Source organism: Mesoplodon mirus (genome assembly GCF_964341445.2).
Source record: "Mesoplodon mirus genome assembly, chromosome: 3".
NCBI lineage: Eukaryota > Metazoa > Chordata > Mammalia > Artiodactyla > Ziphiidae > Mesoplodon > Mesoplodon mirus.
The window spans coordinates 107,835,316-107,854,194 of NC_138978.1; the positions used below are offsets into that span (position 1 = coordinate 107,835,316).

General features: G+C 37.4%; 1 protein-coding gene across 4 annotated transcripts in view; it reads right to left on the bottom strand.

Moving 5' to 3' along the window:
• Positions 1–18,879, bottom strand: part of CSDE1 (cold shock domain containing E1) — a 37,368-nt gene that overhangs the window by 3,332 nt on the left and 15,157 nt on the right. For 2 of the 4 annotated variants that reach the window (XM_082614106.1, XM_082614107.1), the window contains 15 exons: positions 16,144–16,342; positions 15,023–15,132; positions 14,529–14,621; positions 13,809–13,906; positions 11,019–11,100; positions 10,554–10,682; positions 10,308–10,433; positions 9,474–9,686; positions 7,470–7,610; positions 7,220–7,384; positions 6,051–6,158; positions 5,266–5,441; positions 4,542–4,654; positions 3,159–3,278; positions 75–253 (listed from right to left, as the gene is read on the bottom strand). In XM_082614106.1, coding sequence (XP_082470232.1) covers positions 75–253; positions 3,159–3,278; positions 4,542–4,654; positions 5,266–5,441; positions 6,051–6,158; positions 7,220–7,384; positions 7,470–7,610; positions 9,474–9,686; positions 10,308–10,433; positions 10,554–10,682; positions 11,019–11,100; positions 13,809–13,906; positions 14,529–14,621; positions 15,023–15,132; positions 16,144–16,342 — 2,052 coding nt within the window. Of the gene's footprint in view, positions 1–74; positions 254–3,158; positions 3,279–4,541; positions 4,655–5,265; positions 5,442–6,050; positions 6,159–7,219; positions 7,385–7,469; positions 7,611–9,473; positions 9,687–10,307; positions 10,434–10,553; positions 10,683–11,018; positions 11,101–13,808; positions 13,907–14,528; positions 14,622–15,022; positions 15,133–16,143; positions 16,343–17,984; positions 18,132–18,879 lie in introns of all 4 variants that reach the window. The other 2 variants (XM_082614104.1, XM_082614105.1) reach the window with 2 other exon arrangements.

Here is an 18,879-nt window from a genome sequence, read left to right on the forward strand (position 1 = left end):
TCAAGGTTTTGGTTACTATTTGGTTACCAACTCATAAAAGGATCAAATTCAGATCAAGAGATATAACCACTTACCTGATCTTTCACACACTCCACTGTGGCCCTACGCAGGGGTGTGATGTTGTAGGCCATAGTCTGTGCATTTTGGCCCAGGACACACAACTGGAACTTGACGCTCTCCCCTTTCTGCAGGCAATCCCCTTTGTTGGCCATCCCAACTATGCCAAATGGATAGACCTCACCTTTCATATCCCCTGTAAGGAGAAACAGGTACAAAGTCTAAAAGCTAGTATTTCACAACAGCCCTCTTGCTGATGGTCCTAATGAATTTTTAATTTGCTAAAAATATATTCACTAGGAAGATTTTTTTTATACCTAAGAAATTCTACTTTAAAGCTCCAATAAAATCCTGAATGCTAAATACTACCACAAAAACATATGAGAACTTGTAGCTCATTATCACCTTACTAGCTAATGAACAGTTTTAAACCACATTTATGGGGGAAAAAAAATAACACTAGCACTCACAATCTCATTACCTTTGAGCTTTTAAAGCTCTATGGGTTGCTAACATGATCCACTGGATTATCTTCTTCCCAAATTCACAACATGAGCCAGTCAAAAACATTTCTGATCCATACCCGACTGGGCATTAAACAAGCCAGGCACAGGCAAAAACACAAAATAGATAAATCATTTCTTGGCATTCCACCTCCTTTCTTTGTTCTGACTGTGGCTCCCTCAAACCTACAAGCACCTTTCTTCTAGATCAGGGCCCATCACACTTTTTCTTAAAGGGCCAGATAGTAAATATTTTAGTCTTGTAGGATCCTGTCTCTGTCATGATGACTCAACTTTGCTGTTGCAGTGAGAAAGCAATCAAAGACAGTATGTAAACAGTCTTGGTTGTGTTTCAGGAAAACTTTATTTATAAAAACAGCTTTCATATTTGCTGAGCTCTGCCCTAGAGTAAAAAGTTGGCTGGAGGTCAGTGCAGACTATGGATAAAAACCAGGCCAAAGAGTCCATCCAGATGCCTATCAGTTCACCTGGATGGTGAATTCACTGAATCAACAAAGGTGGAAAAGAGGGGAAAAACATTAGATGGAAGACGAACCTTCAAAACTGGGAATGCTTTTAACCATTCTCTTGATGATTATAGGGGTAAGTGAAGATTTTCTTCTCAAACTTACGGGAACTAAAAACTTTGAGGAGAGATTTCCAATAGATCAAGTCATGCAGAAATACTAAAGACAGCTAGACTGACTTAGTGGTAGTAGCAGTAACCACTATTTATTAAACACTTATACTGATGCATATTTAATCTTTATAGGACATTCTGAGGTTGAAGATATCATCCTCACTTTAAAAATGAAGAAACTGGGGCTTCCCTGGTGGCGCAGTGGTTAAGAATCCGCCTGCCAATGCAGGGGACACGAGTTCAAGCCCTGGTCCGGGAAGATTCCACATGCCGTGGAACAACTAAGCCCATGTGCCACAACTACTGAGCCTGCGCTCTAGAGCCTGTGAGCCGCAACTACTGAAGCCCGCGTGCCTAGAGCCCGTGCTCCTCAAAGAGAAGCCACCGCAACGAGAATCTCGTGAACCGCAACGAAGAATAGCCCCCGCTCGCCTCCTCCAGAGAAAGCCCTCATGCAGCAACGAAGACCCAAAATAAGATAAGAATAAGATAAGACCCAATGTAAGACCCAAAATAAGATAAGCCAAAAATAAATTAAAAAAAAAAAAAAAAAACCAAACCAAACCAAAACAAAACCCCGAAGAAACTAAGCTAGTAAAGATTTAATTAATTTGACTTAGGTTGTACGGCTAGAAGTGGAAGAGCTGGTATTCAGATCTAGGTCTGTCCAGCTCTAAAACCCATGGTCTTATATTGGGTTAGTTGTATTCCTAAATAAAAGAGCTGTTCTCACCACCAAGTGGGGAAAAGTGACCTTTCTAGTAGCAGAAAACTCTAGGCTTAGAGATTTCAGGGAAGTTTCCTTTTCCACAAAACCTTGCTTTTAGACTATCAAATAGCCAGTGTTGAAGAATTAAGTGGATTGGGGGTTGGGAATGCAAAAGTAAATAAAAGGGTGCATGATATAGAGGAGGAAATGGGACACTTTGATATTATCTCATGAGTTTAAGTTAGTTGCCCATACCCTCGTGGCCCTTTTAAGGATACGGTGTCACCATGGCATTAGTTTAAGACTGACTTGCTATAAAGTCAATTCATATTTGGAGATGTGTGTATTAGGGTACTGGTTCTATTAAAAATAGAAATTTCTAAGAACCTCATGTAGTAAAGGAACAGGTTCATCAAGGCTCATTTCCTTCTCTCAAATGACCTTCTCTTCCCCACTTTATGTTCTCCTATGACTCCTAGATGACAAGATTTTATTCCCTTTGTGAGCCAAGCTATCGTCTTTGGTTAGAATTTCAAATCCTCTCATCAACCCCATCATTATCGTAATTCTGCTGTATTAATCATCCAGTGTTCCCTACTACCATTTCTACTGCAAACTTATTTTAGGCACAAAGTTGGTCTTTCTGACGTTAATTGTTTGGGGTAAGGGATGACACCAGGACTCGGAGTTGTCAAAGATGGGGAGAAAAAGGCAGGAAATGAAAATGTAGGGAGCCTTGACCTAGAGAAAAGTAGTAGGATCCCCATGGAATCCTGGCTATTAAGTAATAGATATAGTAAACTTTTAACAGGAAGGCAAAAATGTTTATAGAATTGAAGTTACTAGGAAATTTTGTTAATACTGATGTAAATAACCAGTGAATAACAGAGGAAAACTGCAAAGTTGTACTAAACCCAGCCAACTTGAATGTCTGATTATCAAACATTAAATGCATATTTTTAGTGAGATTTTGTTCTCAGTCTATTTCAATATAACTCAGCGTTAGTAGCTCACATATCAGCCATATGCTCCACAGCAGTCATTTATTCACAACATAAACCCAGGCTGATCTCATTTCCAGGGGATATAAAAAATAAAAACCAAGTATTGTGGGAATAAAATCATTTTTCCTTGATTCAGTTTTTAAGGAATTTGAAAACAACTGCCACCCTACCATATTTTAAAATCTTTGACACACTCATCTGAAGGTAAGGCAAATTTCAAAACAATCTGATAGCGATGCTCTTACCTTCGTCCACGATCTCAATCATTCCTTGGTACTCAGTCTGTGTTGGATCGACACTCCTCAAAGGGCGAATAACTTTACCAGAGTAGATGGTGGGATCAGCTTCCTCAGTAATGCCGTTCACTACAAAACAAAAGCATGTATACCTCTCCCTCAACAATTTTATTTAAACTCTATTGCATAGGACCAAAAAAAAAGCGAACATTAACAGAACAAATGTTAACAGAGGGTTGGCTGGTTGCCTGCTAGTCCTGAAATGCAATACTTCTAAACTACTATTAAAATAAAGATGTTGGGCTTCCCTGGTGGCGCAGTGGTTGAGAGTCTGCCTGCCGATGCAGGGGACACGGGTTCGTGACCAGGACCGGACCGGGAGAATCCCACATGCTGCGGAGCGGCTGGGCCCGTGAGCCATGGCCGCTGAGCCTGCGCGTCCGGAGCCTGTGCTCCACAACGGGAGAGGCCACAACAGTGAGAGGCCCGTGTACCGCAAAAAAAATAAAAATAAAAATAAATAAAAATAAAAAAAATAAAAATAAAAAAAAATAAAATAAAGATGTTTAAAGACTTAATAAGTATACATATTTAAACATGTCTTGCTCTCTCACCTTTTCCACATGACCAAATATCACCTTTTTAGTGAGGCCTTCCTTGGTCTCTACAAGTATTGCTAACCCCAATACTTATATACTTCCCCAATTTATTTTATCTTAGTATCTTTCTGAACATACTATATCCGATATTTCACTCATCTTTCTTGCCAATCTGTCTTATTTCTTCACTGCTGTACTCCCAGTTTCTAAAACACTTACTTATTAAACTGAATGAACATTCTTAGCTCCCATTTCTCAACACCAAGAAAAAGTATTATTTGGTGAGTTTACACAAAAGCCAAAAAAGTAAGTTGTAGGCCTTTTGAAAGTCAAAGATCCTAAATAGCAATGATTTCCTTAAGTTGCCATTATTCTTCACATTTAAACTCATTCTCCTCCAAAACTGTCTTCTAGAGGAATGCCCCCCTCCCCCAATCCCATGGAGATTTATTATCTTGGAGTTATTTTTAAAAAGAGATATTGAACTGATAATAAACTCAAAGCAAATGACCTAGAAAATCTAGAACAATGGTTCTCAAACTTCAGTGTTCATCAGAACCACCTGAAGGATTTGTTAAAACAGACTGCCCATCTCCAAAGTTTTGGTAGGTCTGGGGTGGGGTCAGACAACTTGTATTTCTAACAAGGGGCCAGGTGATGCTGCTGGATCTGGGGATCACACCTGGAGAAAACACTGATCTAGAACAGTAGGCTCTTCTCGCCCTCTCCCACCCTACTCTTCACCCTCCTACCCAAAACATAGGCCTAATAATCAGAAGTCACAATTCATTACCTGAGTGTGTTTTGTTCACTTTTTCTGCACTGACTTTGTTGCCTTTTCCTTTGGACAAGCTGTACTCGACCATGTCCCCCAGTTCCAGGCTATCAACATCACCAGAGAACTCACTGCAGGGGAGGGAAAGGAAATGACATTTGAATAAGCATTTACCACAAACATCAACAGTAGCAAGTAGCCTTTATTTCTTCTATTATAATATTCATGGTGTGCTTACTTAAGCTGGATACTGTTTTAAGCACTGACTCATATAATCTTCAGAAACATCCTATGAAGAGGTACCATTATCCTCAGCTTCAAGATAATGAAACTAAGATGACAGGAGGTTATTTTCATTCGATAAAACTTACACAGGTACTAAGTAGCAGAGCCTGGATTCAAACTGGAACTGTATAGTTCTAAGAGCCCATGCTCTTAACCACTGTACTATATCATAACACCAAACCAAATATACAACTCTCTGGTAGCAACACATAAAACTGTATTCTTTTACTGAAGCAGAAAGGCTCCTATCCAATGTTCAAAGCAGGTACAGGTCTTTCTGTATCTTTTGACCACATGTTTTCTACACAGAGGTAGACAGTTAACTTTATATATTGCCAAAATTTCACCAATATGAAATCCTAGATTAAAAAATACATAACTACCCAATACTAATGTTTTTGACTCCAAAACCAAAGAATGGATTGTAAGCTCTAAGTTCCTAAAAGGCATTCCTCACCTGTAATGGAAAAAGATTTCCTTATCATGATTGGCTGTTTCAATAAATCCAAAATTATCCTTCAAAGTTGCCACATAACCCAAGAGCCTCTTGGAGTTGGAATTACGACCTAAGAGTCGCACACAAGTTGCAATCTGCTGTCCAGGCCTCTGTTTTTCACTAATACTAAATTCAACCTGTGAAAAATAACGATGCTCATTAATATCATGTCATTTCACGCCAAGTGGAAATGACAACTCCCCCAGACCTTGCTTTCCACTCTAAATATCCTTTTTATAAATACTCTGATGGAACAGATATTCACCAGAACTATCACTTCTACTTCTCATTCCACTTTTCACAAGGATCAAGTTTTGCTCTCCAGTGTGTATTCCTTATAGATTCTTAATTTCTCTAAAGGATGTCAACTGGAAAACCAGACATACTAAGTATGACAAAAATGAACAGCAACATAAAAACCTTTGGCGTGGTTTTATTCTGATAATGCTTCAGTAACTGTTTTAACTTTCTTACCAATATTATTAATTTTATATAAGGTAATTGCTTTTGACATATCTAATGCTTAAATATTAACTCCTCAAAAAGCTTTAACAAAAAGCTTGCTAGACCCTGTTCTTATTAATAAGCTGCTTTTAAACAGGAAGATGTTCATATATTAAACTTGTAAGCACAAAAGAATGTTAGCAAAACTTGATAAAATTTAAAGAAACCATTTTTCAGGATTTATGATAAAGATGATAACCTTTAACCCTCCCCCCTCTCTCAAATAAGCAGAATTATCTTGCCTTGTCTCCTATCTGAGGAGAATTAGATCCTTCCACATCCTTGGCTTGAAAAGCAATAGTCAATTTCACCCCACAATCATCATAAGCAATAATACCATCCTCAGCCTCCTAAAGAAATACAGTCAGAAAACAATGAAAAGAATCAAGAACCACCAAAAAAACAATATAAGCACAACTGCAATTATTACAAACTCCTGAGCCAAAGAACTGGTACAGCTGTAGAAATTTCCTATCTAGGGTTCTCTAAAATACGTATTTTTCGTATGAATAATAGATGGTCTTGCCTTTTAACCCAGGGCTGACTCAGTCTGCCTAATTTGGTCTTAAAGTCTTAACCTAATTTTAATGTTGAGGAGAGAGCGCTTACTGACAACATGCCTATTCTATAGTGTTCACGGCCAATCAGAAATCACCTCCCCCCCCAAAAGAAGCCCTATCTTCCTGTCAAACTAATTAGTGTTTTATAAAGAAACCCTGAATTTTTCTCATCTGTACCTCTATTCAGTGAGGAATATCCTTTCCTCATTTATCTCCACCTATTAAATGTCAATACCTTAGTGAAACCATCCCGGATCCTGTCAGTTTAGAATTAATTTTTACCAAAGCTCTCTCATTGACCTTTTATAGAAGTATTTAACATTGTTTGAATCACCTGTTTCTATACAATTCTTGTTATTTACTTAAGAGAAGAGGTCATCTTATGGATAGCTTCATATTTACGGATTTAGTAGATTTTTCAATAAATGGAGTTCAAATGTGTGAAATGAGTCTACCAAAATTTCAAAGTTTTAAATTGCTTGGATGACAAGTACTATCATTTTAGATGAGCAATGCTAAACTGGGGGTGATTAGGGGACATTTGGCAGATTCTGGAGACATGTCTGGCTGTTATACATGGGAAGAAGAAGAGATATTGACCTCTAGTGGGCCAGGGATGCTGCTAAACATCCCCAAATGCAAAGAACAGATCCCCACCCCCTCCCACCCAAAGAATTATCCAGCTCAAAATGTTAATACTGATGAGATTAAAAACCTTGCTTTAGATTAGTTCACTGTTACTATTACAGGGAATTCTGAAAGAGACAATACTCCATTATTGTGTGGACAGTGGTTGCCTTTAAGCAGAAGAGGAATAAAGAACCGCAAAAATCATTTTGATTAAAACTTACCTTTTCTTTGCCTTTATTTGGGCTAGTGGTTTTAGGATTGGAAAAAGTGGCTTCTTTTTCTACAGTGCCCAGAAAATGATGATCTGAATGGGAGTGGAATGAAACCGTGCCCTTGGGAAGTTTTTTAATCCTAATAGCATGATTTCTTTGGGCAGAGAGCATATCCTACAAATGATAAACAAAAGTAACTTTAAAACCAAAAAAGGAAGGATCAAGAAAACCTCCCATACTTTTTTCAAGAACTACTCACAGGAACCACAGTAAACTCTACTTCATCTGCAATATGGAGCTGGTTCCCATCCAGAATTTCACTGAAGTGGAAGAACATACGAGCATCACGATCCACACACTTGATGAAACCAAAACCATCTCTCATGGCAGCAATTACACCCTGAAACCAAAACGATACTTTCACTGGCTGTGAAGACTGTCAAGACAACAACGTTCAAGTTTGGAAGTATCATCAAGTTAAATTCATTAGGAATTCTCTGTATTAAACAGCCAAATTTTGTACCCACATTTTAATTTTTCCACTTAAACACAAACTCATTGATTTCAATAAAGTAAATTAATCTCTAAGCAATTGCCTTAGACTCCCCAGATGCCACTTCTTGGCCAATACGCACTAGAGAAATTAGCATTTTTGAAGTAAATGCATACAACATATTCCATTTAATTTTCAATTCTGTGAAAAATATTGTTTTACAAGAAGAGGAAACTGAGGTTGAAAGAGGTTAAGCACTTTGCCCAAAGCACACAGCTAGTAAGTGGCAAAAACCAGGATTCCAAATAATGCCAAGTTTTATGACACTGTAACTTCCAGAAACTAAAAATCTACAGAAGAATACTCCAAATACCTCAGAAGTCAACTAAAGGCAACTCTTTAATCTCTACCTCAAAAATTTGTGAGTTTAGGCACAGGAGGACTCAAGATTTAGGTTTGAAAAATAAAATATATGAAGTTCTATCCTCAAGTTTTTTTCCTTCATACTAAATTATCAGCTCTGGGGCTTCCCTGGTGGCACAGTGGTTGAGAATCTGCCTGCTAATGCAGGGGACACGGGTTCGAGTCCTGGTCTGGGAGGATCCCACATGCCGCGGAGCAACTAGGACCGTGAGCCACAACTACTGAGCCTGCGCGTCTGGAGCCTGTGCTCCGCAATGAGAGGCCACGATAGTGAGAGGCCCGCGCACCGCGATGAAGAGTGGCCCCTGCTTGCCACAACTAGAGAAAGCCCTTGCGCAGAAACGAAGACCCAACACAGCAAAAATAAATAAATAAATAAATAAATAAACTCATACCCCCAACATCTAAAAAAAAAAAATTATCAGCTCTGTAAGGGCATTATATCCAGAGTAACTGGCACATGGCAAGTACTCAAATACTTACTAAAATACAATTATCAACCCACTAATGACTTACATATTGCATATTTACATATTACAGAGATGATTATTCTATAATCAGTTTTGAATATAGCCTAAACAATACTCTGACATTTAATCCTTGCTATATCCTGATGGTAAGCAAGCTATTCAACAATGTACTCCATAGTGTAAAGCAAAACAGATCTAAGAAACTAAACATGGATTAAAGTTTAAAGCACATTGCAAATGTCAAACAAGATCAGTTCTCCTAACAGTTAAAAAGTTTCAAGAAACTTAAATTTTCATTGAATGTATCCAGTTCTACTGACAACACTGAGATATACTGTAGATGTTATGACTCCAAACAGAAGCAAATGTAAATTACATCTGATAAAGTTAATTCACAAAAACGGAACTTGTAAAATATGTTTCAGCAACAATTCTGGCATATATCATTTCCAGACATATATTTGCTAAAAAAGAATTTGCAAAGTCCTGCTGTAAAAATGAAAGAAACAAAACCTACTGTTTACTAAACATTTTATGGAACAGTCTGGGAAGATCTACTTTCTACAATGATGAACTTAAATCTTCTCAGTCTTCATATTTAAGGGCCAGAGAATCACTGACTCTCAAAAGACCTTAGAAATCATCCTCTCCAGATTTTAATTCTAAAATTTTCTCATATCTATTTCAAGGTAACTGGCAGAGCTAAGTGTCAAACCCAGATTGACTCTAGTGTCTGTGTTCTCAATCACCTTAATAAGGTAATTGCCCAATACTGTCAAAACTCAAAGAATTTTCGATACCATATCACAAACTTGACTGTAACACTGCCCTGCCGCCTCCAAGATTGGGTACGTATCTAATAATATCCAACACTTACCATTTCTCTGGCTTCATTAGTGAACTGAAATGTATTTGATAGAACTTCTATGTTGGTTGCTCGTTCTAATTTGTCACGACGGTCTGTTGAAATATTAAACCTAACATGGTCGCCTTCCAGCAGGGTCACCTTGGATTTCGTATCTTTGTCTCCAAAGGGAAGTTCTTTAGGAATCACAAAATCAACTTTGATGCGTCCTGGCAATGGGTCATTCTGATGAAAAGGAAAAACTATTTTAGCTGGAGATTTCTCACCCTTCCTAGTTCTAAGTCAAACAAGAAGAACACACAACAAACCCATTTTATAACAGATCGTTCCCTAAAGGAAAAAAAGGTGTTGATAATGTAAGTCCAATTTGAAAGGTTTGTGTTCTATGGTCACATGACACAACCATAAAATCATGATACTGCAGTTAAGATCCTGCACTCTGAGAGATTTTATTTAAGGAAACGAATTTCAGTCTTTTATGTTCTACATTTCCTTAGCAATGACACCACTGGTCTCATCTCTTCACCCCACCCCACCCCCACCCACCACCAACAGGAAAAAAAAACAAACTGGGATGCACGCACGCACACATGAATTTTTTTCCCAATCTAACCAGCATTTTTTCCCCCTTCTCCGTATCACCCAGTTTAAAAAAAAAGAAAGAAAAACATATTCATGGATGTACCGATGGTTTTTGATTTAGTTTAATTACACACATGAAATACTTAACTGCTCCACTGTCACAAAATTACATTAATTGAAAGTAATAAAACTTCTGTATACCATGCCATATTATCCTATTACTGATGAGGTATAAGATGATTCTTCTGAAAAAACACTATTTACCTGGTTTTTACTGGGTACTTTTGGGATAACTTTGGTTACAGTTCCTTCAAAATGTTCAATGCTGATATCTTCAAAAATGACTGTTCCTTGAGGCAATAGTCTGACATCTGTTGCAACTTCTTTACCCTAAATCAGAAGGGAGTGGAGAGGGCGAGGGGAACCATGTCACTTTAAGTGTTTCCTAAAATTTTAACTCACTACTTATCTTAAAAGAAGGCCAAAGATCAAGTTATTCAACTATCTTACATTTCTGTCCTTGATTGTGAATTCCACATCATCTCCAGGCTGCAAGGTTTCTAAGTCACCCTTAAATTCACTATAGTGAAAGAATATCTCCTTTACAATATCACCTCTTTCAATAAAACCAAACGCATCCTAAAGCCAAACAAATATGAAGAAACAGCAGGGATATTATGTACTATTCAGTGCACATATTTATGATTACAATTTACAATCAATAAGCCTTTTCATAAAATTATACTCCAGTGGAAACAATATTACTTGGTAGAGTCTAATATTAATATCATCTACTAAATGGCCCATTTTAAAGAACATAATTGGTAACCAAGGAATTTTAAGAGATTACTTCTGATGTTAACAATTAAATATTTTTAAAGGGAATATAAAGAGGAAAAACAGAAGGCTTGGGTTTGAAAGACTTAAAGCGGTCAAAGAAAAAACTAAAGTTTCTCAAATCTGATCGACACTTACCTTCATGGCACAAACTACTCCCTGACAGCGAGCTGGTTTCTTTTTCAACAGCATAATATTACGAGCACTTACAGCACCAGTACTAGAACAAAAGAATCGGGTGGGGACGGTGGGGACCAAAGAGGGGTGAAAAACGCATTGGCTTGGTTAGACGTGATGAGTTTAGAGACACAAACTAGTTTCTGAGGCCTCAGGAATTCTGTATCATCACTAATATAAGGCTTTATAATACATAATCCTTTTCATATGGCTTCACATGCAAAGGACTTTTGCGCAAACTCCCTAGCCTTTTAAGTTGGGCACACGTATATGTCATTGTTTCTCTCTCAGACTGCTGAAGTAAGGCCACAAATTGGTTGCAACCAGATGGGGAATGCTAAAGTTTTAGAAAGGCCATTACGTGAACAAACACTGAGTAGGTATTATGTACTGCAAACAAAGGTACGGGGGATAAAGAGATAAGTAAGAGATGGTCCTGTCTGCAATGAATACTGAACTTAGTAGCTATCCCATCAATTATTTCTGATTAAACAGTCATAAAAGAAACATGAGTAAATGCAGTGATTATAGGAGATATTTGCTATGCTTTAGAAAAGTGACATTCAGGACTTCCCTGGTGGCCCAGTGGTTAAGAATCCGCCTGCCAATGCAGGGGACAGGGGTTCGAGCCCTGGTCCGGGAAGATCCCACACGCCATGGAGCAACTAAGCCCGTATGCCACAACTACTGAAGCCTGCGAGCCTACAGCCCGTGCCCTGCAACGAGAAGCCACTGCAATGAGAAGCCCGCCACTGCAACGAAGACCCAACACAGCTATACATAAATAAATAAATTTAATTAAAAAAAAAAAGTGACGTTCACCTCCACTGAAAACCATGCGTTGCTGCAGCAGCAATGTAAATCAGATTCCGTTTTAAAGATGGCACATACAGGGCCTCCCTGGTGGCGCAATGGTTGAGAGTCCGCCTGCCGATGCAGGGGATACGGGTTCGTGCCCCGGTCTGGGAGGATCCCATATGCCGCGGAGCGGCTGGGCCCGTGAGCCATGGCCGCTGAGCCTGTGCGTCCGGAGCCTGTGCTCCGCAACGGGAGAGGCCACAACAGTGAGAGGCCCGCGTACAGCAAAAAAAAATAAAAAAAAAATAAAAAAAAAAGATGGCACATACAGTTTTCTGATGCGACAGTATTTGCTGGTGTTGTTTATAAGATCTGCAGACCAACTAACTACTTCCCTTAATTCTTCATGGACAAATTGTCGCCCAATTGTGCTTTTTGTATTTCAAAAATTTAACAGACTAACAAGGACACTGGAAAAATCCTATTTGCTCTTGCAACTTACTACAATGAAAAGGCTTTACTTAGAGCCAGATTGGGATTCAAACATCAATTTAAATCCCTATACGACTTTAGGCAAGTTACTTTATGAGAACATACCTCATTTTACAGATGAAGAAACTTACCAGATGAGGCTGTTCTGAGGATTAACAACTGTACATAAAATATTTAGTACAAGTTCTTAGCACATTCAAGAACTTATTAAGATTAAATAAAGCCCTTTCACTGGCTCCCCATCCACCTCAAACTCAAGCCCTATTCCCAAGTTTCCTAACTTGACATTAAATTGAGGCCTCAGACTAGCACTACTAATATCAATCTACAACTCAATCCGATTCCTTCTAGTCTTACAAGAGGTAAGGTTCAAGGCTAATAATTCTGCACACTCTTGGGACTTTTCTTTCTGTACTGCCATTCAAAGTCCATTCCCAGCACTTTCTCCTGTTTTTAACTTCCTTCTGTACTTGTATCTGTTTCTCCCACTCCAAAATAAAAATAATCATCCCTAGGCTTTCTTAACTACACTTTCCTTAACTGCTTATGCCAATGAATTCAACAGCTCAATCTCCTGCCCATAAGTAGCTTGTTCAGATCTATATATGCAACTACATATTTAATATCTTCCCCCACAGACACCTCAAATTCAAAATGCCAAAATAAGCAGAATTCTTCTCCCACCCTTAATACTTTCTGCTGTACCTCCTTAGTCCAGTTAATGGTATCATTAGCTGCCCAGTAGCCCAAGCCAGAAAAATGGCATTTGGGACTCCCCTTCCCTTAGTTCTAATACACACCTCTATCTAAAAAGTTGTAAAACTTGGTGATTTTATCTTCTCAATGTGACTTGACTTTTATACCCAAACACCCCTGGCCTGTCTATACTAGACCCTCATCTTCTTTCATATTAATTTTCATAACTCTGCCTCTAGTCTATAGCATCCCTACTCTCCAAAACCCTACCATCTCCACCACTTCCAACAATAGAAACCAATCACACTTCCCCATTTAAAATCCTTCAAAGACACCTGTGACGAATGAATAAAGTTCAAACTTCATCTTTCCATGATCCAGTCAATTAAATCAACTCCAACTTTTGGCCTTTTCCCCCAAATGGTACTTCCTCTATCCAGAATGTTTTTCTCATCTCCCTAGTGACTTCCTCATCTTAAAGCTTACCTCAAGCACTGATGCTATGGCAAAACCTTCACTGATCTCTAGAATAGTTCCTTGAAAGTTCCGACCGTGTTTTAATTATCTTCCTATCTCTGACACCCTGCATAGTGCCTGTCATAGAATTGACGCTCAAATGCTTAGCTGATGAATAAAAACTTAAAAGATCATGAAAATTATCCAGATTTACAAGTTAGGTTTTTGACTTGCTTCAAATTTCTTATTGTAAAAGGAAAAAAAAACAAAAAAACCCCCACACCACTTAGGTGGGAAAAAAGAACTTACTGTTTATTGTTATCAATTACAAAGTTTATTTTATCTCCCGTTTCCAGCTGAACGTTCCCTTCAACATCTTCAGGGGTGTAAGTCAGATAAAACACTTCCTGTGAATTAATAAGGTATTATTACTATACTGGCAGGATGCATGTTCAGTGTATACTGTGATTTACTTTGTTAAATACTTCTTAAACTGGCATTTAAAGCCAAATTTCTTAAAATTAAATGCCTTTTGACAAGTACATAGTTTTATTCACATAAACACACTTCCCCTCCAAGGTGCTGATGACTTCTGCGAGTCCACAGCTGAGCAGCAATCCAACTTCAAAAAGCTTACACACGTGGAAGCATTTGCCCAGAGGCTGTAGTTACATTTCAAAAAAAACAATTTTTATATAAGGCATTCCAAACAAAAAAGCTGAGTTAGTGCTTAAAAGGAACAAGAAAAAAGATCCCCTCCCACAACCCCCAAAAAAAGCGAGTAAAAGAAGCATTTTACCTTAATGTTCTAACTAAGGTCACACTTGGGCAAGCTAAGACACTTGGAAGTCCTATGGATTTTTTTCTGTTTAGATTTTTTGATAATGCTGCACTCGAAGCCTCTTCAAAACCAAATTTTAAACTGATTTTTATCAACTGCAGCTTACGTTTTCGATTTTGAATTTTAAAGTACGCTTATAGATCACATGGTGGATCAGGCAAAGGTTTAAGAAAAATACACAAGTTTACCCCATTACGTTCGTAGCATACACTCCCTGTTGGACTCTGACCCGGGGCAGCTGGAGATTTACTCTCTAAGTTGTGAGGAACAGCGCACACAACCTACCAGTCAAAAAAAAAAAAATTTCCATTGCTAATCATTTCAGGAGCAGCACTGTGCAATATAAACTGAATTTTAATATCCTCTATACTATATAAAGGGATACATTTTAATATGATCCACAAGAGGATGTCATGCTGCCAAGTTTCAAACTTACAGTACATAAGCTGACTGTAAGTATAGACTTAGGGTTATATGTAAAAACCCAAATTGAGTCTTGACCAAATTTTTATTTCAGGTCAAGAAATGCCAGTGCTTCTGATATAATTTTAAAATAGTAACTTTTATATACTATAGCTCTCTTGCGTGCAAACTGAGGAGATGGGGAGAATCTTCCTTTTCTAATGTGAAAGATATGCAAATGCAGGGCCCTAAGAGAACATAAAGCATCTAAGTCACTAACTTGTCCATTAATTCGTTCTTCAGGGAGGATTTCTTGTTTTATCTTCACCAGTTTAACAGCAATGGGTTTCCCAGTCCGCCGGTCAGATGATACTTCAAATTCAACATCATCTAAAACAAAGAGAGTGTTGTGTTTGTTGGACTAATTTTGGCAAAATGGTACCTCACTTTCAAGCTAAACTTAATGAGGCATTTGAGTTTCCTTAGACTGTTGATTCTTAAAGTGTGGTCCCTGGACCAGCAGCAGCATCACCTGGAGTGTAGCAGAAATGCAAATTCCCAGGCCCTACTCCAGACCTACTCCAAAACAAATTGTGGGCATCACGTACAGTAATCTGCGTTTTAACAAGCCTTGTAGGTAATTCTGATACACACTAATGTTTCAGAACCACTGCTTTAGACTAAGCTAGCCATATCTTAGTTTTCATGGCACCTACACATACTACAACTGACGCAATGTAATGATGAGATTTGGCAAGCCTCCCCCCTCACCCCCCAAACCCCTCTATACCCTGAGTTTCTTCATCTGTAAAATGAGGATTAACCAAAATAACACTCTTGTACAGTTTAGAGTATTTGGTATGCCAAATATTCATGTAACTATTGTTATTTTTTTCTCAAAGATATTTTAAAAAAACACACTGAGACCTTGTAACTTCAGTCCTTTAATAAGCCACACATTTTCACATGTGAAAGTAATTTCTATGTTGTCAGCCAAAATGAATTTTCACATAGTCCAAGTGGTGACACTGTAAGAGTTATTTCTTTCAGGTACTACTCAAACTAGTACCTGGCAAAATAATTAAAACTAACATTATGAAGTTTAATATTTTCACTGGCTTAAAATCTAATATATAGCCAAACAGTCATTACTGGGGGAATAACAATTAAATATATCAAGTGTCTATTTAAAAAATATTCAAAGATATCTTTTAATCAGTTACTCTTTAATCCCTCAAAAAGACTACCACCACAACAGAAATCAGGATTCTGCTAATTTATATAAACGAACTTCAGTAATTGGTACAATTAAAAGGCCAAAAGCATAACACTGTCATGACTAAGTTGATATGCAAGATAAACTTGTGATTAGTTTTATAAAAAGGAGAACCAACAGATTACCTCCTACTTTTAAGTCCTGCAGGTTGCCATTATACTGTGAACAGTGGAAGAAAAGTCTAGCTTGACGTTCTGAACACTGAATAAATCCGTAAGAGGTTAGTAGTTTTTCAATAACCCCAGTTTCACGCAGTGCTGCTGAAGTACCATTGGGGTACCCATTATGCCCATTGTTGTGGAGAAGATTTGGATCAAAGCTCATCTGTTTTAAAAAGAGAAAGAACTCAATACATATAGATCTGTATATTACCTCCATAGCTTACTAATAAGTCTGATTAACAAATCACTGAATTTTTAACATAAAAAGGCAAAGAAAATAAAAGTAAAACAAATAAAGGGAAGATTATGTGTTTTTATTACTGAAATGTTAATTTAGCTAATAAAACATTTCAGAGGAAGTAATTCAAATTATTTTGGGGGAACTGCCCCAATTCATGATAGAATTTTCACTTACCAAACAAAGAGAATTTCTGGAGTTTAAATATTAAGATAAAGTAACTATATAAGTAAAAGTTGCCTTTACATTAACTTTAAATTACTAAAACAACAGTATCAGAACAAAGGTAACTACTATTCAAGAGATGGAAACCCAAACTACCAGGACATTTCATTAAATTTATTAATACTTATTTTGAAACGTAAATAGAAACCTTGTTGCTATTTGGTAAGCCGTGCATCTTGAAGGCAATTATTTAAGTTAGTAGAGACTAAAACAATAAAAGAAACTTTCCATGCAATACTTATTTCAAACTAGAAAATACATGCATGCTCAGGTCCTTTAATGGAAGATGACTCAAAACAATGAGTTAGAAAGCAAGAGTTTTCTAAGAACTCCGAGACAACAAAAGCTCTTCAATCCTAAAAATCTTCAATCACTTCACAGGTACAATTAAAGAAATCTTTTCACCTGTTTCAGACACTGAAATCTCTAAATACTGTCATTTGTTTCTATGGTCAGATAAAGCAAAATAAAACATTCTTTAGTGAACAGAAGGGCTATTTAAATGCAATGCACTGGGACCTATTTAATCATCAGATACTGTCTATCACATTAGATATTTCATTTTATTTAAGTGAAGCATGAAATAAGACAAAATCCCTAGAAAAGGTTAGGTCTATAATTGATTTACTATAGCAACATATCCACATCTTTATACCTAGTTTAAGACCCTTTCATTGAAAATTTGACTTATAAGCATTTTCATTTAAGTTTGACGTTGGGCAAGTAAAAAAATTTTTCATCAGGAAAAAAAGATGACTGAAATTCTAGAAAGATAGACCACGTTTTAAGTAAACACTGGGTGGGATAGCCATATCATGCAAATCAAAGCCATCACATCTGTAGGTGGTTAAGTTCTAATTCATTCATGCTAGACACTCTTTTGTGTCGGATGTGTACTAACTCATTTAAGTTTTACAAAAGCCCATGAGGAAGTAATATTGTCCCAATTTTACCAATGATGAAACAGACATTGAGATTAAATGACTTGCCAAAGTCAAACCAAGAAGGTCTACCTCTACAATACTGACTCAAAACTAGGGCTTCTCAAACTGAAGTTACCCAGTGATCTGGTTAAAATACAAAATCTGATTCAGCAGCAGGGGTCTGAGATTCTCCACTTCTAACAAGCTCTCAAGGTGATATCAATACTTCTGATTCTTGGACACACTTTGAGTAGCAAGGCCTGAACTACTAAACTTACCTTTCAAGATTCAAGGTGAAGGAAATACTTAGGGAAGTTAGAAAGTGAGTTTGCAGGGCATTTCAATCAAACTGAGTGGCCCTTCTTAGTCATGCTCTCAACACAAAGAAAAAAGCTGGGATGACTGCTTCCCTGACTTACAGATCTCTGATACGTGGGGGTCCTCTTTTGTTTTTTAGTCCCAGATGAGGTAGAAGATGAAGATAAAGGTAAAGAAAGTGAAGGAGGGGCTGTAGGAGGGGGATGAGGATCTGATGACACAGTAAAAATGTTCTCCATCTCAAACAGCTGTGATAACATAGCACAATGTTTACAACTATGATCAATAACAATTTAACACACATTTGACAGTCAACCTGTTTATCTTTACATTTATCATTAAATTACTTTAGCAAAATATAATTCATTTAATCAGATTTCTATCAACAAAATAAATTATAGCATTAACATTAAACGGTCAAACTGAAATGTATGTTTTAAAGCACTTACTTAACCCCTAATCCATAACATTTACAATTTTAAAAATGCCATAAGGACTCTGGTGGTTGCTACAGCAAGACAACTGAGCCCAACTTCTTCTCAATGTCCCACAACTTTACACAGAATCCAATATTCTCAATCACTTGTCTCCCTCAAGTAGGGTACACACAGGATAATCTAATGGGGTGTAGGAAGAAAATATCTGAACTAGAATATATATATTTGGCCAGAGATAAAAACTAGCTTTTACAAATGGTTATTATGTATTTATAGAAGAGGCCTTGCTGAGTTGATATGTCAGGTCGTATCACATGTCATACATCACTTAAGTACTCTGAGGAAAGAGTGGAGAACCTCACAAGAGATTGACAGTGAAGCCCTCATTCATTTACTTTCGGCATATTAAAGTTTACATCTCTCCAATTAAGTGTACATATTTAGCTATCTAGTTTAACTAAACTACCCTCACAAAGAGACAAACTGTTGAACAAGATTCCCACAGAAGAATCTTAGAAGACAATGCTAATAAAGCAAGCAAAGGCAGAGAATTGGGAGC